Source organism: Trachemys scripta, chromosome 15 (assembly GCF_013100865.1).
Source record: "Trachemys scripta elegans isolate TJP31775 chromosome 15, CAS_Tse_1.0, whole genome shotgun sequence".
In the NCBI taxonomy this organism is placed as follows: Eukaryota; Metazoa; Chordata; order Testudines; family Emydidae; genus Trachemys; species Trachemys scripta.
In genome coordinates, this window is record NC_048312.1 from 8,787,502 (window position 1) to 8,803,869 (window position 16,368).

Genomic DNA, 16,368 nt, shown 5'->3' on the forward strand with positions numbered 1-16,368 from the left:
TCCCCTTGACTGCTGTGGTTAATGAAACAAGAGATCAGCGCGCAGAAGGTCAGGACTAACCGAGGCTGAAGCCAAGAACAGCTCTCAGGTGCTCGCAACAGAACTGAGCCGAAACGCCCAGAGGCAGAGACTTAGAATGAGGCTTAAAGGTGGCGTGACTTAACCCTAATCATAGGCACCGACCCCTCTGATGTGTTTCTTGGGCGGGGACCCCTCCCAATGGGGTGGCTGTCAACATACAGCTGCAGGTGTGTATTTTCAGGGGTGGGGCTGTTAAATATGAGGTCCCCCTCCCCCCGCTTATCTGGTCCTGTCTTAAACCAATACTGTCAGGAGGGTTCTCCTCCAGTCACAAGCCAGTGAAAGAGGGACGTCTGGGAGTCTTCACAGCTCTGCTGAAAGGCAGACAGGGCTACACAGCGTTTCCCTGAGCTCCCAGTATACAAAGTCCGTCTCTCAACAGCTCTCCAGGTGAGGTTTCTTTTCTGTAACAAAAGGACAGCCCTTCAAGTTCAAACCCCAAGCCCGGCATGAGTGGAGAAGCTGTGGAAGCCCATGGGCCATCCATGCCCCAGAAAAACAGGATGGAGCTGCCGTGGGCCTGCTTTCTGACTGCAGCTCGAATGGCTTTACTGGGCAGTGGGGAGGTGCCCTGGGGCGCAGAACAGGCTGGCAGATTCCCTTTTTGGGTATGTCTACACTGCGTCTGGGAGCCAGCCTCCCAGCCCGGGGCTTGCACTAGCATTGTGGCTCAGGCTCTCAAGTGTGTGGAGGGAAAGGGGGCTTGACAGCCCAAGCCGCAGTGGGTACACAGTTATTTTTTGCATGCTAATGGGAGCCCCACTAGCATAAGTCTATCAGCCGGGCTCTGAGGCTCCCTTTAGAGGCAAGACTCCAAGCTGCGCCCTCATAACCCACGGGCACTGGCAAATCCGGGGTGTGACTGAAAGTCCGGCATGCATGCCCACCGATCCAAGAGCCGTACCTGAAAATCACCAGCCACAGGCCAATGCACCCATTGTGCACGAGTGCAGACTACAGCTGTGCTGGACACAGGGCTCTGTGCAAACCATTGCTGCGGTCCTGGTTTGCACGGGGCTCATGTTCCTTGGGCCGTGCTTTAGGTTCTACATTTGAATGAACCCTCAGACTTAACCTGAAGATCACTTGGAGCTACCGAGTTTCATTGGGATGAAACCATCCGGAACAGTGCATTTCATCTGGCTGTAATTCAAAACCACCCACTGGCACAGGCTAAACCATACACCGACTCAGGTTTGCCCAAAACTGAGCTCTGGTTCACTTGAAGGTTTTTAGAGACCTCAGCAAAGCTGGGCTGAGATCTGAGTTTGTAACAAAACCCTTGTTCTACCCATCCTAGCAACGGGGCTACAAACCATAAACAAGTTACATTTGAGAAATTAACAAGCGTTACTCACTGAGTTTATCCTCCTTAAATTAAATAAACATTCTAGCAAAACTGGGACTGCAGAGCCTATCCGTTTCCTTGTACGTTATCTGCAGGGAGATCAGTAATAGCTGCTGACACCCAGGTCAGGGAATAAGCTAGAGACTTCACTGCAAAATTACCTGATGACATATTGGCCTGACCTCCGACTGCTTCCACTGAGAGGGCGGTCAAAGGCGACTATTTTGCATGCCCAGATTCTATACAGGAAACGATCTGGAGGTTTGGTTTATTTGTGAATATATTTAGGAGTTAAGAAGGAAAGTCTGTGGAAATTCACTCTCAGTTGTTCTTTTATTTTATTCAGTTTTATGGCATCTGCTGTTGCCTAAAACAATAGAACCCAATAAATAACAGCTGAGCTTTCATTGTTCTTATACAAAACCTAAATTCCACAGCCCCCAGCGCTTAACAGACTAGATGATGATGATGATGATGATGATCTAAACTGCACGCGCTAGTGAACAATATGAATGGGGGAGAAAAGGATGAGGGAAAAACTGGTTCTGCAGAAAAACGCCCATGCAGTGCAATTTCTGAAATATTAGGAAGCACAGTAAATTAATATACTCAGCTCCGATTCTATTACTGAGTTCAGCGATCTTACTTCCGATTCTCCCAAGGAATGAATGCTAGATCTTTATAACATAAAGCTCTATTCGGAGAGGTTGTGCGTCTGTGTGAGTGTTTCATCCCATTCTTTAGGTAGGTGTTTTTGTTGTTTTCTTTGTACTGTTTGTTGGCTTTGTTTCTAACACAATTCAGTGAAACATAGGAACACAGCAGTATCTCTCAGCTTGGAGAAATGATCAAAAGAATCACCACTGCCCGCTCTACTTCTTGTTCCTACAGAGTGACTAGGATATTCAATTCCTGCCTGAGTCACTGAGTGTTTTCTTGTCTTTTTATTCGCATTGTAATAGCTTGCTGGAGAGATTCCTGTATTGAATATTGTCCCTTTCCTTTCCAAAGCACTCCTTGGGGGGTTACGCCATGTGAATTCTATTAGCCAGGAAGCTCAGAACCCCAGGGTCCTCTGCAAATGAAATTATAATTATAATACTTAGCAGATCTGTAGTGGCGCGTTGCATCTTCAGAGTGCTTGGCAAGCGCCAATTAATTCATTCCCTGGACTTTGCGAGGGAAGAAAGTATTATCATCCCCTTTCTACCACAGGGAAACTGATGCACAGAAAGGTTAAGTGATTTGCCCCGGGCCATGGATGGAATCAAAATGTCTGTCAGGATTCAAACTCCTGTCATTAGGCCACTGGACTATGCTTGTCCCCGGACATCCCAATGGTTGTTCTGGGAATCAACCTCCTTCCTTCTAATAGCGTTAAAACGGGATGACAATCTTGTGGGGTTTGGTTTTTGTTGTTTGTCTGTGGTCAGTTTGCCATTCATTTCTTTATACTCGGTGCTTGAGCTACCATGGAACATGCGGTAGTGGAAGACTGCACTGGAAATGAACAGCATTACTGGGTCCACTTCTGATCTCCGTGACACTGGGGTAAACTGGTACAACTCCACTGGCGTCAATGAATTCACACAGCTGTAACTGGGATCGCAATCTGGCTACGCATCATAATACTTAATGGCTATTCCCTCCTTTCTATCTCCTTTTTTCCTCACTGAGTAGCACGTGTGCATCCGAGACTTGGTCATTGTGTTCCACAAGAGCCCCCAATCTAGCCAGAAAATACCAAGGGCCGAAGGACAAATGCCCCTTTTCTCATTAGCCTGGGCTCTGTGATTTTCACCCAGTAAATTCTCAGGGAAGAAAAATTTCCCTTTGGACTTGGGAACGTCAGAAGCTGTTTCACTGTTTGCCGGGAAATATCTGTGGTGCTTGGAGCGGGCTGCGGCGGGCTGCTTACCATTTTTAGTTTGTGCTGCTGTAGGATCTCGTCCAGGTTCTGTCTTTTCTTGTAGTTGAAATAGAAGTTTTTGCACTGCGACACAGTCTTGGAGCCCACCATCCTGGCAATGGCCGACCAGTTCCGCCCATGTTCAAGGAGACCTGCAACCAGGAAAATAAAATCAGAGGGGGCGAAACAAGGGTGGCACAGTGCACAAAGGCTGGGTCACTCCCCATGGACAAACCAAACTCTGCTGGGACGATATGGTCACCAGCACCCGTCTGCGAGACGTCTGTGGCCAAGAGGATGAGCGAGAGGCTCCTGTTTTTCTTTCCAGGTGAAAAGCATTAGACCCAGCAGTCTCGGGGAACAAAGCGTCTGTAGCTGCATCTACCAACAACGCTGACAGCTCTGCGGGGCTGAGGCCAGATCGCACCATAATGGCATGTTGGGGGCAGCACAGTCCCAGCACCCCACAAGGCAGTGACAAGAAGCCAGTTGCTCTACCCCTTCTGAAGATGAAAGCATGTACCCTCCTCCCTGGTGGCTGCAGTTATGCCTGGTCCCTACCCGGGGGGCTAACGGGGATGGGGAAAGGCTCTTTGCACCCTCCACTCTCTGAGAGCTGGAGCCCACAGGCTCGGATGGGCTGGATGCACACGCAGAGACTGCCAGGAGGGGCCCAAACAAAGGAGCCAAGACATAAGTGCAGCGATGTATTCACCCAGGCAACTCCACTGCTGGAAGGAGGAGCGTTGGGAGGGGGGTGGGGGAAATCAGTGCTAATCATGGGCTCACATGCAGAAGATTTTCAGGTCAGGCATCAAGCCAGGGGCTGACAACTGCAGGCAGATGGAGCAGCACCAGGATGCACGAATGGAGGATAGTAGTTGGGACTAGGTAGGAAGGAGCTAATCATCAGCCAAGGTGTTTCCATGGCCCACATTATCATTGTATCTAAACCCCTCCCCATCATTAATGTATTTATCCTCCCCACACTCCTGTGAGACCAGGTAGTGCTATTACGCCCAATTTACAGAAGGGGAAACTGAGCCATGGAGTGACCAAGTGACATACCTAAAGTCACGCAAAGAGTTCCTGGTGGAGCAGGGAACTGAACCCAGGTCTCCTGATTCCCCAGCTATTGCCCTAACCACTGGACCACCCTTCCTCTATGCAACGCTACCGCATGGCTCTGCTTTATACACACGCTATATGCAATAGACACGGGTCCAGTCAGTACAATACAGAGAGATGTTCACACACAGAAACACACCTGCCACAGGCACTGTGGAGAGAGACATGCTAACGCTGCCACTAGAAGCCAGTGGAACCAAGGAGGGAGAAACCTGGGTAGTGAAAGATCGAGAAACCTGGGGCACTGCCAAAGATTTAGTTACACGTCTGGCACTGGGAGGAGGCCAAACATAGGGAAATTACCAGCCTCCCCTTGGAATGCAGAGGCCAGCTGAGCTCACGGTGTATAAAGGTGTGGGAAGTGAGAGAATCCACCCCAGCTTGAGGTGGGGGTGCCAGGGGCCATTCACTTAATGAGTGCCCTGCAGCCCGAGCAGACCATCACAGCCCCTGGTGGCCACTGTATTGCCCCCTGGGACTGTGCAGGTTGCCAGGGCAGCAGGCAGGCCAGTGCGGCTGAACCAGGATGCTATCCTCTTACAAGCCTGTGTCCTTCCCACATGCTGGATTGCCTGTCTGGGGTCTTCATTTGCCCAACGGCCTCAAAGCTGCATCTAGCTGGCAGCTCTGTATCGGGGCGTGTGGCCCCTTTAAGGTTTCCCCTGCCTGCATGGAAATAAGCCAGCTTAACCTCGCTCCTCCCTCTGACCCACTGAGATGTCCATAAGGCCCTGGCGCCTCCCCCACTGCCAGGCTGGGCTGGGGCTGGCCTGCTAGGGAGCTGCCATCCGGTTGCCCGCAAGCCCTGGGGATGAGACATGTTGCACAGGTCCAGCAGGCTCCACACGGCACTGTCAGGTGGGACTGTGACCGGCCGGCCTTTGTGTCGGTCCATGGTCCTTTGCCTTTTGCCTGCCGCTTGCCATGTTCTTTCTAACCCGCTTGGCGAAGAGTGGCTATCGCAAGCCTCAGGAAAAGCACCATTTTAAGGACACGCGAAGCACCCAAAATGAACGGGCAAAAGCTGTCTTGTCCATTGTGCCTGGCCCCTCTGGCACAGAGCCTCTGCCACCATGCTGGGGTTCTCTTGGTGCAAAGAGTGCCACCGACACAGACCCTCCTGCAGCACCGGAGGGTCTTCCCTGAAGGTCCCCCATCCCCGTACTGGTCAGGCCTTAGCCTGAGAGCCCTGATGAGATCAAAGGCAGAGTCCGCATTCATGGTACAGGGAAGCCCCTGGCATGTCCTTAGGACCCGCGCAGTAATTCCCTTTAAAAGTGCGCTAGCAACGAACAAAGGAACCAACCGACAACGGCTTTGTTTATGCGTAGGGCCTACTCTAAAAAGGCTGCATTGGTTCTGTGAATCCCAAAGTTGACAAATAAAACATCCAAAGGGATAAACTCTAGCGCCAGCGCGCACAGCTCAAGCAGCAGTGCCCCCCTGGGATCAGAGCAAGGGCTGGGAGAGCAGGAATTGGCACCCCGGGTCTGGGCAGGCGCGTGAGCTGTGTAGCTGCAGAGCCAGCAGTCCCAGCTTTAAATACCCCCAGAGGGCTGGGACACAGGGAGCACTGGGGGTGTAATGATCCCCAAATCCCAGGCAGCAGAAGCACACCAGCTCCATGGCAAACAAGGGCCCTACACCGGCTAGGAGAGAGGGGCGTGGGATTTGCCCCAAAGAGATGCCAACCAGGACCCGGGCCAAACGGCCCTCGGATAAACACCCATCCGGCTCCGGGTGAACCCAAGGCCAGCCAGCAACGACGAGTGAAAGTTCCCATATCCTGCACCCTCACACGGCCCTGCACCCCCGACTACGCTGCATGTAACAGACCTGCCAGGCACAGCAGAGCGCGGGCAACAGAAGAGTCGGGTTTGAGCTTTAGCTCTACAACTCCCAACGTTGATCCATTTAAAGCCATGACCTTGGCTTTCGGCTGCTGCTTTCGATGGGGACTTCTCAAATCCATCTTGCCACCAACCTTGAGAGACACTAGCCAGCGAGATCCTTCCCACCCAGGGATGGCTAAACACGGCCGGGGAAAGCAGGCCAGCCCCATGCACTGTGATTCATCATCGCTTCCAAAACGAACAAATGAATCAATCCATTCAATCTTTGCTACTCGGAAGGCTTAATCCCCAGGGTAACAGACCGGGCCGGAATTGTAAGCTACATATCGGGCAAGGGCCTTGAATAGTAACAATGGTTCCTGCCTCCACAACAGGCACCACTCTCTGTATGATTGTGTTGTCCTCCAAGACGACTGTGCTGCACGGTACGGGGCAGCAGGGTGTGCTAATTGCAATGGCTGTTACTGTGCCGGGGAGGGTCTCACCCCAAGGTCCGTCCGTGCCCACTCTAGTTCCAAGTGCAGCTTGACCTTGTCTTGCTGCACGTAAGAAGTCTCTCGGCTGCCCTTTCACTCTTCAGGTGCGCTGCGCCCAGCGGTGCTGCAGGGCCGCTTCCCAATCACCAGGCTGTGCTGAAGCCTGCTCAATTTAAAGTCACCCGCTCCAGCGGCCCACGAGGCCCAGCTCCTTGGAAAGCTCGGCGCCCTTCCCCTCGCCTGCTGGGGACAGCGTGCGGCGTGCCCGGTCTCCACACAGGCAAATGGCGCGGGGCTGGAGGCAAGCATCTAGCCGGCAGGAGGGGAGCCGCGCAGGTGTCTGTGTCTATCTCAGGAGGAGGTGGCTGCGTGTTTCCAAAGCAGAGACCGACCTTCCCCCCCGCAGGATCAAACCGGTGCGTACAGACGCCCTTATCTTCGCAGGCAAGAGAACAAAACAGCAACACCTGCTTCCCAAAACTATAATTATCTGTACTCTCAGGGCGGGAGCAGCCAGCAGCTGCCCTGGAGCTGGCTGGTGAACAGGCCACTTGCCAGGCACCACCAGTGCTCTGCTGAGCAACGTCAGTGTTCCCTTCCACGCCCCCCCACCACCGCCGCCCCCCCCTCCCTCCACGGACTCTTCACTGCCCCCTCCCCCTCTATCACACAAGCCTGCCACACGCAGATCTGTCCCTCACAAAACGCACACACTCATTTCGCACCCAAACTGAAACTCTGACTAACCAGCCGACCGGATCTTAATCAGCCCTGTGTTGACTGGCGAGGAGGAGATGATAGGTGTGTGCACAAGCACACACACTCGCTCGCTCGCCCCATCCTTAACGTTCACCCCAGAAGCTCAGCATTTCGTTACTGCCCTATGGCTGTACTTACATTCTCCAAGTCTAGCTTCACCTGCCAGAAAATCTGCTCCGAGCATGCGGCAGGCAGAGCAGAATAAACAGGGAGAGCACTTCTTCAAAGCCCCGCGCGGCACAGCCGTTTGTTACCAAGCGCCGGGAGTTCTTGACTCACATCCTCCCCGCTCATTTTGTTTTCACTCCCTCGCAGCAGCCAAAGAAAGGGAAGGAAGGAGAAAAAAAAAAGCTGGTTCTTTAAATCCTGGGGGCTCCGGCACTTAGGAGCCCTGGGCAGCAAGGGCAGCTACTGCGCGGTAACTTAAAACCAGGTCTTAAAAGCAGGAGGCGCCTGACCCTGACGCAAGAAGTTGCCTTGAACACATGCTCCGTCCTCAGTGCTCTCTGCCCCACTGGGGCTGGCGAGAGGCACCCTGGGCACTCCTCGGAGCTTTCCAACGGTCTGGAGCGGCGTTTGTTAAGGTGGACTGAAGTTGCTTTGCTCCCCCCGCACTCCTCCCCTGTCTCACCTCCTCGCTCAGCAGCCCGGGGGTACGGGGAGGAGGGTCTGTGCAGTTTCAAGAGATGCCCAACGCTGCCAAAAAAAAAGAAAAAAAAAAAGAAAAAAAAAAAAATGGCAAAGCAGTCGAGCGCGCGCTGCAGCTTCCCTCCTGCCGGCTGCGGGCCGGGAGGAGATCCGTGCCGTGGGTGTGCGGCGGAGCAGCAAACGAGCTCTAATCTTTTCCTCTGGCTGACCCAGAGGCTCGCTTTGTCTGAATGTGACCTCTAGACAGAGCATTAATAACGAGCGTGGCACTGACCCAAGCTGACAAGGGGTGCGGCCAACTTGGCACCCACTTCCTTTCTCTCTCTCACTTTCTGTCTCGCGCTCGCTCGCTCTCTCTCATCTGAATATCAACAGCAGGGGGAGTGAGCCAAGAAAACAAAGCTTTGCTTAATAGTTTCCTCTGCTCTGAAATTAATCAAAGGGGCTTTTCTTTGAGGAGGTGCAAGCAGATTCGACTTCTACTGAACCGGGCCGGACCTTCCCCACACGTCTCCCCTCTGCCTTGGTTTTCAACCGAAGGTCGCTACCATCTGGCAAGGTCAGAGGGCTCCCGGGAGAGGAGGCAGAGAAAACAAACAGAGCACAGAGATAACGCTGGACCAACAAGTGGTCGGATAACTTCAGCCCGTTCCAAGGGCAGGGGAGACAGGGACAGGCAGACACACCCCACGCGTGCCGGCTGCGCGGTGAGCCCTTGCAGGTGAGATTGGCCAGGGCGCGGGGGTGGGGACAGTCTCCTCCCCGGTCTGTGGAAACTGAGGCTGGAGCGCCTGAGAAAGGAAGACCGGAAGGAAGAGGAGTGTGCAGACCCGCGAGAACACTTTAAAGCGCATTCAGTTTCTGGAACATGAGAGACGGAGAGGAAAGCAGTGCTGCGGGGAGCGTGGCTTTCATTCAAGCTCTCCACAGTCGCAGCCTTTTTCTATTATTTTTCCCCTGGCTCTCCAGCATGGCTGCCCTCGCCCCACCCAGGTCTCGCCTCGCAGAACGACGCATGAGCGAGCCCACAAAAGGGTCCCTTGACGGGCTCTCAACTGGATTAACAGATCAAGGTTACACTTAAAAAAATGATCTCATCCCAAAAATGCTACACTACCCAGTGCGACACTCCTCCCAAGACCCCTCTGACCCCTTCTCCCTTCACGTTCTCCTTTAACCATTTCCTACAGCTGATGGAGACCCTGTGAGCCTGGCAGCCGAAGGGATGGAGTGTTACTGGGAAGGGGATGGGATTCTCTGACCACGGCCAGCATTACAGAGGCAGTGTGTACTGAAGTTTAAGCCATCCCCTCCAAAAGCGATCTGAAAGGTACACAAGTTTGGACACTGTGCTCTGAAAAACTATGCTCCACCACAAGCCAAACTAACCTGCGGATCGTCCAGTGCTTTACCAAGTGTGTGACTGTATATAATGTTATTAGCCCTGTTTTGCAGGTAGGGAAACTGAGGCACAATGCAAGTCGCAAGGTCCCAGAGCACATCAGTGGCAGAGCCTGGAACAGAACACAGGACTCCCGGTTCCAGGCCAATGAGAGTAGCAGGGACTTCTCCGCGCAGCACACGCCATGGCAATTCATCCAAGGGCGTTTACGGTAAACGCCAGCTCTCGCTAGCTGTGACCTGCGCCGTCTGCGCCACTCTTCCTTAGAAACCAGCCTGGGGATCCAGATTGTTCTGGCTCCTGCTATGTCTGTCAGTTGAAGCGTCCGGAAGATGTTCTGCTGCTGCGAGGGAGACTTGCAACGAAACTCTCTCCATCCTCACAAGAGGATCTCCCGGCCCTTGCTAAGAGGGGGTGCTCACAGCCGGGGGGATGGGGTGACACTTGCAGCCGCTGTGTGATCTCACTGCATGGTGCAGTGCCGCAAACCGAGTGGGTCTGACACGGTTTGCTGCAGATTCCCCTGGCTGCAATGGTCAAGGAGTTCCCCTTTAGTGTGGTCTCCCTCTTCTCCTCTTGACAACAGCTCATAGGAGATTGGCCCGTGTGAACCCCCGGTCTCCCCTTATTGGGGGGCTCTCTGGGACATCAGCCACGTTAATGCTTCACCGTGTTTTCTATTAACCCTCCACATCTTCCCCTGACCCAAGTTAGCCTCCTTGTTACACGGCAATAGCAGCCCATCAGTGCGCGAGAGTCCCCGGTGATTCGGCTACATTGGCCTACTCCATTTGCTTCAGTCACAGAACTCTAGAGCAGCCTACTCCACCGCTGGTAGGATTTACGTCTTCCTCCCACTGAACTCTGACCTCACTGCCCTCTCCAGGCGACTCGTCCCCTGAGGCCCGGCTGAGGGAAAGGCAGTGTCCATCTCCGAGCCTTTAGCAGGAGCCAGTTTTCCCTCCGACGTCCACAATCCAAGAGGGACTTTTACCGTTTTTTGAGGAAAACATGGCTCCTCCTCGCCAGGGCTACTCCCAAAGAACGGAGGCAGCGCGAAGCAGCCGCTGGAGCACAATCTGGCTGTTTCATCACCTGGTTGAGGTGCTATTCCTGCTCCCTTACTGTTAAAGGAAAAATCTGTTCAAAACTCAACCGTAGGCGGGAAATTACAGTCATTACCAACCCGCTCCCCTGACAGGCCTTTGTATTCCATGTGCTGACGCTCCCTGAGCAGACCCTGGGGTTTCTCTGCTACCTAGCGAAGAAACACGACGCATGCCGTGACAGAGAGACCAGCGTGATACAGAGAGCAGCTCCGCAGGCCACCACCACCCCACTCGGACTGCTACACAACTGCGGGCAAAGAGAATGCCGGGACAAACCACAACGGGGCCTGATCGTCCCCTGGATTGTAGGCAAGCACGGAGCCAGGGCCCAACTCTGCGGCCTGCCCGTTACCGTAACTGGCTGAACCAACCTCTCCCACCTGAACCTGCTTCTGGACTGACGGATGTGAACATCAGTGCCCGGGCCGCACCTCTAACCAAGGATTAGAAGGCTGAAAGCTACAGGAGCATTACAAAGGAGCTGGTGGGGGAGGGGAGATCCCACGCCTCTTAAGGGTCAGCTATGCGGATGCTAACACAGGAAGCTAACAAATTCTAGCGCCCCCTCAGCCCCATTCGTGTGTTAGGCTGGAGCGGGGACCACAGCAGTGCAAGCTGTCTGCCACTTCCTACCCCAGGCCACCCGGCCCCAGAAGTGCATGAGGCTACCCTGGGACTAGGCAGGGCCAGGCTATGCTCTTGCTCAATTTGCTGCTTCGCAGAGGCAAGGGATCCCCTGGAGCGACTCTGGCCCCTGTATCTGATTTTGCCCCTGACACCTGGCGATGCTCCCCTGCCAGCACAAGGGTTCAACCTGTCCAGGAAAATCACCTAACGCTGTATGTGCTCATTTCCACTGCTCTTACCCCTGTACCTTCCTGTCATAGAATCATAGGACTGGAAGGGACTTCGAGAGGTCATCTAGTCCAGTCCCTGCACTCAAGGCAGGACTAAGTATTATCTGGACCATCCCTGACCGATGTTTGTTTAACCTGCTCTTAAAAATCCCCAATGATGGAGATGTCCTAGTACCCACGCCTGCCTCTCGGCTAGCCCACAGCACTCATGGAAGGGGGAGTGAGCCGAAGACTAGATAGGCTGACACCCAGCTTCTCTTTCCGAGGTTTATTTCAATCAGCAGGTTTCTACACTGGAACGGAGCAAGCGTGGGTGATTGCATGTGTGGTGGTGAGGGGTTCTCTTTGCAGCAGGGGACATACACTGCCGCTTACTCTGCATCCAACCTGACAGCCCCTTGCAAGAGCACAAGGTTTTAGTGCTAGGAAGGGGCAACAGGGCAGAAATCTGGACATTTTGCACATACACACGTACGCAGTGAAGTGCATTTCCACACACACGCAGGCTAAGCAAAAGGCGGCTAAGAAGCAGAAGGCAGCTAAGAAGAAGGCTTCATGTGGACCCCTGTTTAATTCATTTAATATCAATGTGTGTGCTGGTTTACTAGTAAAAAGGCTGGTGTTTCTAACTACCAGCCCTGAAAACTCAGCCTGGCTATCTGAGAATCAAGTGGGGGTCGCTTCCCTTCTTGTGCATCATCACCTGAGCTAACAGTGCTGCAGGCCAAACACCACCTGCGCAGCCACCCACTGTCCTCAGAGCATGCCCTCCCCTGTGTCAATCCACTGCTTTCCATGTGTTTGCACGGGAGCAGATGATGCACAAAGTAGGACAGACCCCTTAGCCCTAGGCTTGCAGAGCCAGCACAGTTCACAGGACTGAAAAGTGGCCAAAGCTCATTTTTGTCACTGAAGTCAGCAGATCTGAGCCTCCGTGATGCACAGGGAGGAAAAGCTGGCGAGTAAGAAGGTGCCAGCATTACGTAGTCCCTTTTCAAAGTTAAACCACATGTTAAAGCTTTGGGGAAAGCCCTGAGCTGCATCTAGAATGGTTACTAGCTCTTCGATAAATCCCCTGACCCTAGCAGCTAGCCAAGCATTCCCGGGGGCCGGGGCATGAGAGCACGGACAAGGATAAACCATCCTGCAAGGAAAACTCAATCAGGTCCAAGCTGGGGCTGAAGCTCCAATGGGAGTGGATTCACTCTTTACCCACCACCTAGTCCAAAAGCAAGTGTGGTAACTCCTGGAGCAACTACAGCTAATCAAAACCGCCTGCTAGTACCTTTGAATCACAGTCACAATGGAAGAAGCCGATTATATCAGAACACACGGCACCATAATTATATCAATCGCTGTACGTTTTGGCAGACTATCGAATCAAAGTTTACTACAAAATAAGTGTCATTAAACAAGAACTTCACCCTTACAAGGTTCTCGTTCCCCTAGTTAACTTTAATAATATGGTATTCCCCACTGTTGTCTCACCCTATATCCATAATACCTCCTTCCCTTACTTCAAATCTCTCCGTTCAGCATCGCTATGCAAGTGCTGTTGAATATGCTCACTCAGATTGCAACCTGGAGAGATTATTCAACTACCCTGCTTTACTACCACAAACCAAGGTCCTTGGCATATGTGCTGCTGGGTTTGACCCTTACAGCCATCAGCTGGAAGGATCAGACTGGAACTGACTGCTGAGGTTCGTTTTGAATATTCAGAATGCCAACTGGCTGCAGGCTAAAAAAAAATAATCCAGGACCAAGCTTTGGAAGTGCCAGTTAGAGGGAATTCGAACTCGCTGGGTGCACACAGCGGGAAAATGCCTTGTGAAGGTGGCTGGGGCCTGGCAGGATTGGAATTTAGCTTCTCTACAGACACCTGTGATGGAAACCTCGCTATTTCTCAGATCAGTGCGTGGGGGAAACATCATTCAAATGGTCAGGGGGTCAGGGGAGACCAAACCCCACACTCCCGTGGGCTGATCCAACCCTGCGTAGGCTGCAGTGCTGCCTGCTGCCTTTCTATACAAATTGGGCAGATGTTGCGGCTACTGGATGCCTCCTCCCCACAGTTCCATCCTCCACGCTGGCTTAGGTGGGTGGCTACCAAGACTGCTCCTTTTAGCACAGCCCCACCGTGCAGCCTAAATGGCTCTTCTACAGTCAAATCGGAAAGAGGGGGCTGCTCAAAGTGACCCTTGCAGCAGAAATCCACTGACCGGCAGCTGCTAATCTCAGCAGCTGGAGCTCAGCCAGGCAGCCTGACTGACGTCTATCGAGTAAGTGACGAGCCTAGAGAGAGTAACGCTTGGCCGGACACAAGACTGGCCCAGGGGTCTATACGGGGTCCGAATGGCTCAAATGAGAACAAGCCAAACATATTGGTATATTCGTATTAGAAATAAACTCAGTCCAGGATACTGCAGGCACATGAGAAGCCAGAGGCTATGCTCCATGTGCCTCCTGCAGGTGCTTTTCCCCAACTGGTCTAACACCTGCCAGCCGGTCTGGCTACGTTTGCTGTCCCCAAATGAAGCTGCACGTCTACACTACTCGCAGGCCAGAAGAGCGGGAGCAAGCTGAGCAGGACGCACTTGGCACTGGCTGGGAACTCAACCGCAGATCAACAGGACATGACTTCGGAAAAAATTAAACAGCAGAAATCTTGGCACAGGAGCCCGACAAATGAGGGGGAAGTGGCAAGGGGAGCCTGCTACACTCAGCACATTTTCACAACGGTCTCAGCGACGGGCTCTCTCGGCCACAGGATGCAAAACAAACCTCCTCCGGCCAGCAGCCTCGCCCCGGTTAAAGGGGCAGCCCCGTCTCAGCATTCAGCAGGAGAATCCCCATCTGCAATTGCGATTCAGGGGTCTGGGGGCTCTCGGTTGATGATGTAGCAGTGGCAGTCGCTTTACGAACAACAGTGCATCCTCTAAAGGAGGCAGCAGAGATCGGAAACTCTGACTTGCCATTAATGGGCTATTGCAATTGTGCAGTTATGGGCCGGGGGGTTATCTTCTACTCTTTTGACACATGGGAATCCCTCTGCATGGGCATCAGGGTACATGCTTTTTATCGGTGTGGGGCCATGTGTGAACCACGAACACACAGAAAGTGACCCCAAATTTGGGGTCAGGAAGGAATTTTCCCCCAGGTCAGACTGGCAAGGACCATAGAGGCGGAAGGTTGCCTTCCTCTGCATGGATTATGGATTATCTGCTGGGCATATCTCACTAACACGATTTCCTGCCACTGCAGGGACCTCGGGCACTGGGCACCTTGGTCCCTCCAGTTTTCTGCCTGTGGCACACAATAGTTTAGTCTCCTTAGGCTACAACACTCTGGTTTAATTCTGGTTGTTGGACTTGGTGTGGAGGTGGGTGGTGTTTGCTGGCCTGTGATATGCAGGTGGTCAGACTAGATGATCCCTTCTAGTCTTCAACTCCGTGACACAGAGCTAAACCCCAGCTATCTAGCCCAGGCCTGCAAACCACCAACTGCTCTCCCAGTTCGACATCAACACGAGTTCTGGCCATGCAGCCGTCTCCTGCAGTGACCTCGCTCCAGCAATGTGACAACACCTTGTCCTTCCATGACACACATCGATCGCGCATGACTCCTGGAGCAAGCACTGACAAAATCCCCAAACTTGCTGCCAACCTTGTAGCTTGTTACCAAAACAAACACAAAAGCACTTTTCTCAGACTATACAGGTCCTCGTTCCTGCTCGCCTAAATCGAGCGTAAATCAGGAGTCACTCCACTGAAGTCAATGGTTTTACACAGTGGGTGAAAGCAGTGTAAAGAAGAGCAGAATCAGGACCCCAAGATTCAGTGTGGTAACACACCCACACTGTCTCTGCTGGGCGCGTACCATCTAACACCATGGACTGGCTTCCTTTCCAAACCAACAGAACTGGCAGATGGAGAAAAAAAAAAACTGTATTGTGTATTACCTTTTTTGGCCGTTTCCATTTCTTCTTCTGTCCAGCGAGAACTTTCATTCATCTCCAAAGAAGCTGAAAAATAAACAGACAGAACCAAGTGGTTACGGTGAGAGGGATTTAAACGTACGAAACACAGCAACTGAGCCAGAAAATCTCAGGAGCGTTACTGGCGCCCAAATGCCAGCCACTCCGATCAGAATACACTGGACACGGATAGCGCCTTTCATCTGAGCATCCCAAAGTGCTTCACAAGCCTCCGTGCCAGGCTTAGATTCGGGGAGGTGCCAGGCCCAATATCACCAAGCCAGCATAGTATTCGTCACACCGATGGAAGGTCTGAGTGGAAGGTGGCTTTGGGCTGGGAAAACGAAGCTAGCCTCCCTTAGGGAAACTGCGTTTTGCCAATGATATGTTGGTCCCACTTGCCCTTGTCCCGCAGAAAAAAGGTGTGACATAGTTACTGATTTTATTCTAATTGTGTGGAGAGGTGTCGTCGCCGGGGGTGGCAAGAGCTGAGAACTCAGACCGACTGCAGGGCCGTGGTCATCTCAACGATACTGATCAACCCCCAGGGAGCGAAGAGTCAGTAGGGGGAGCCAGTCGGCAGCAAATCTGATGCGCTTAGAGAGATGGTGCAATACCCAGGCGATCAGAGATTTCCAGAGACTGCATGCAGCACCTTGGGCTACATCGGATTCACTTTCACACTCGACAAGAGCCTCGGAGCAACAGCAAATCTCAGGAGGCCTGGATGCAACCGTGCCCTCCAACCAGCACAGTAAGAGATGGGTGCAGGTCATGCCCACCATTCACTTATATTCCCCACCCCCGTGCTCCATGTGGGCC

At 52.9% G+C, this 16,368-nt stretch overlaps 1 protein-coding gene across 11 annotated transcripts in view; it reads right to left on the bottom strand.

The window, feature by feature from the left end:
• Positions 1–16,368, bottom strand: part of NCOR2 (nuclear receptor corepressor 2) — a 391,355-nt gene that overhangs the window by 79,315 nt on the left and 295,672 nt on the right. For all 11 annotated transcript variants that reach the window (XM_034791186.1, XM_034791190.1, XM_034791189.1 and 8 more), the window contains 2 exons: positions 15,532–15,594; positions 3,348–3,490 (listed from right to left, as the gene is read on the bottom strand). In XM_034791186.1, the coding sequence (XP_034647077.1) occupies positions 3,348–3,490; positions 15,532–15,594 (206 nt within the window). The remainder of the gene's footprint in view (positions 1–3,347; positions 3,491–15,531; positions 15,595–16,368) is intronic.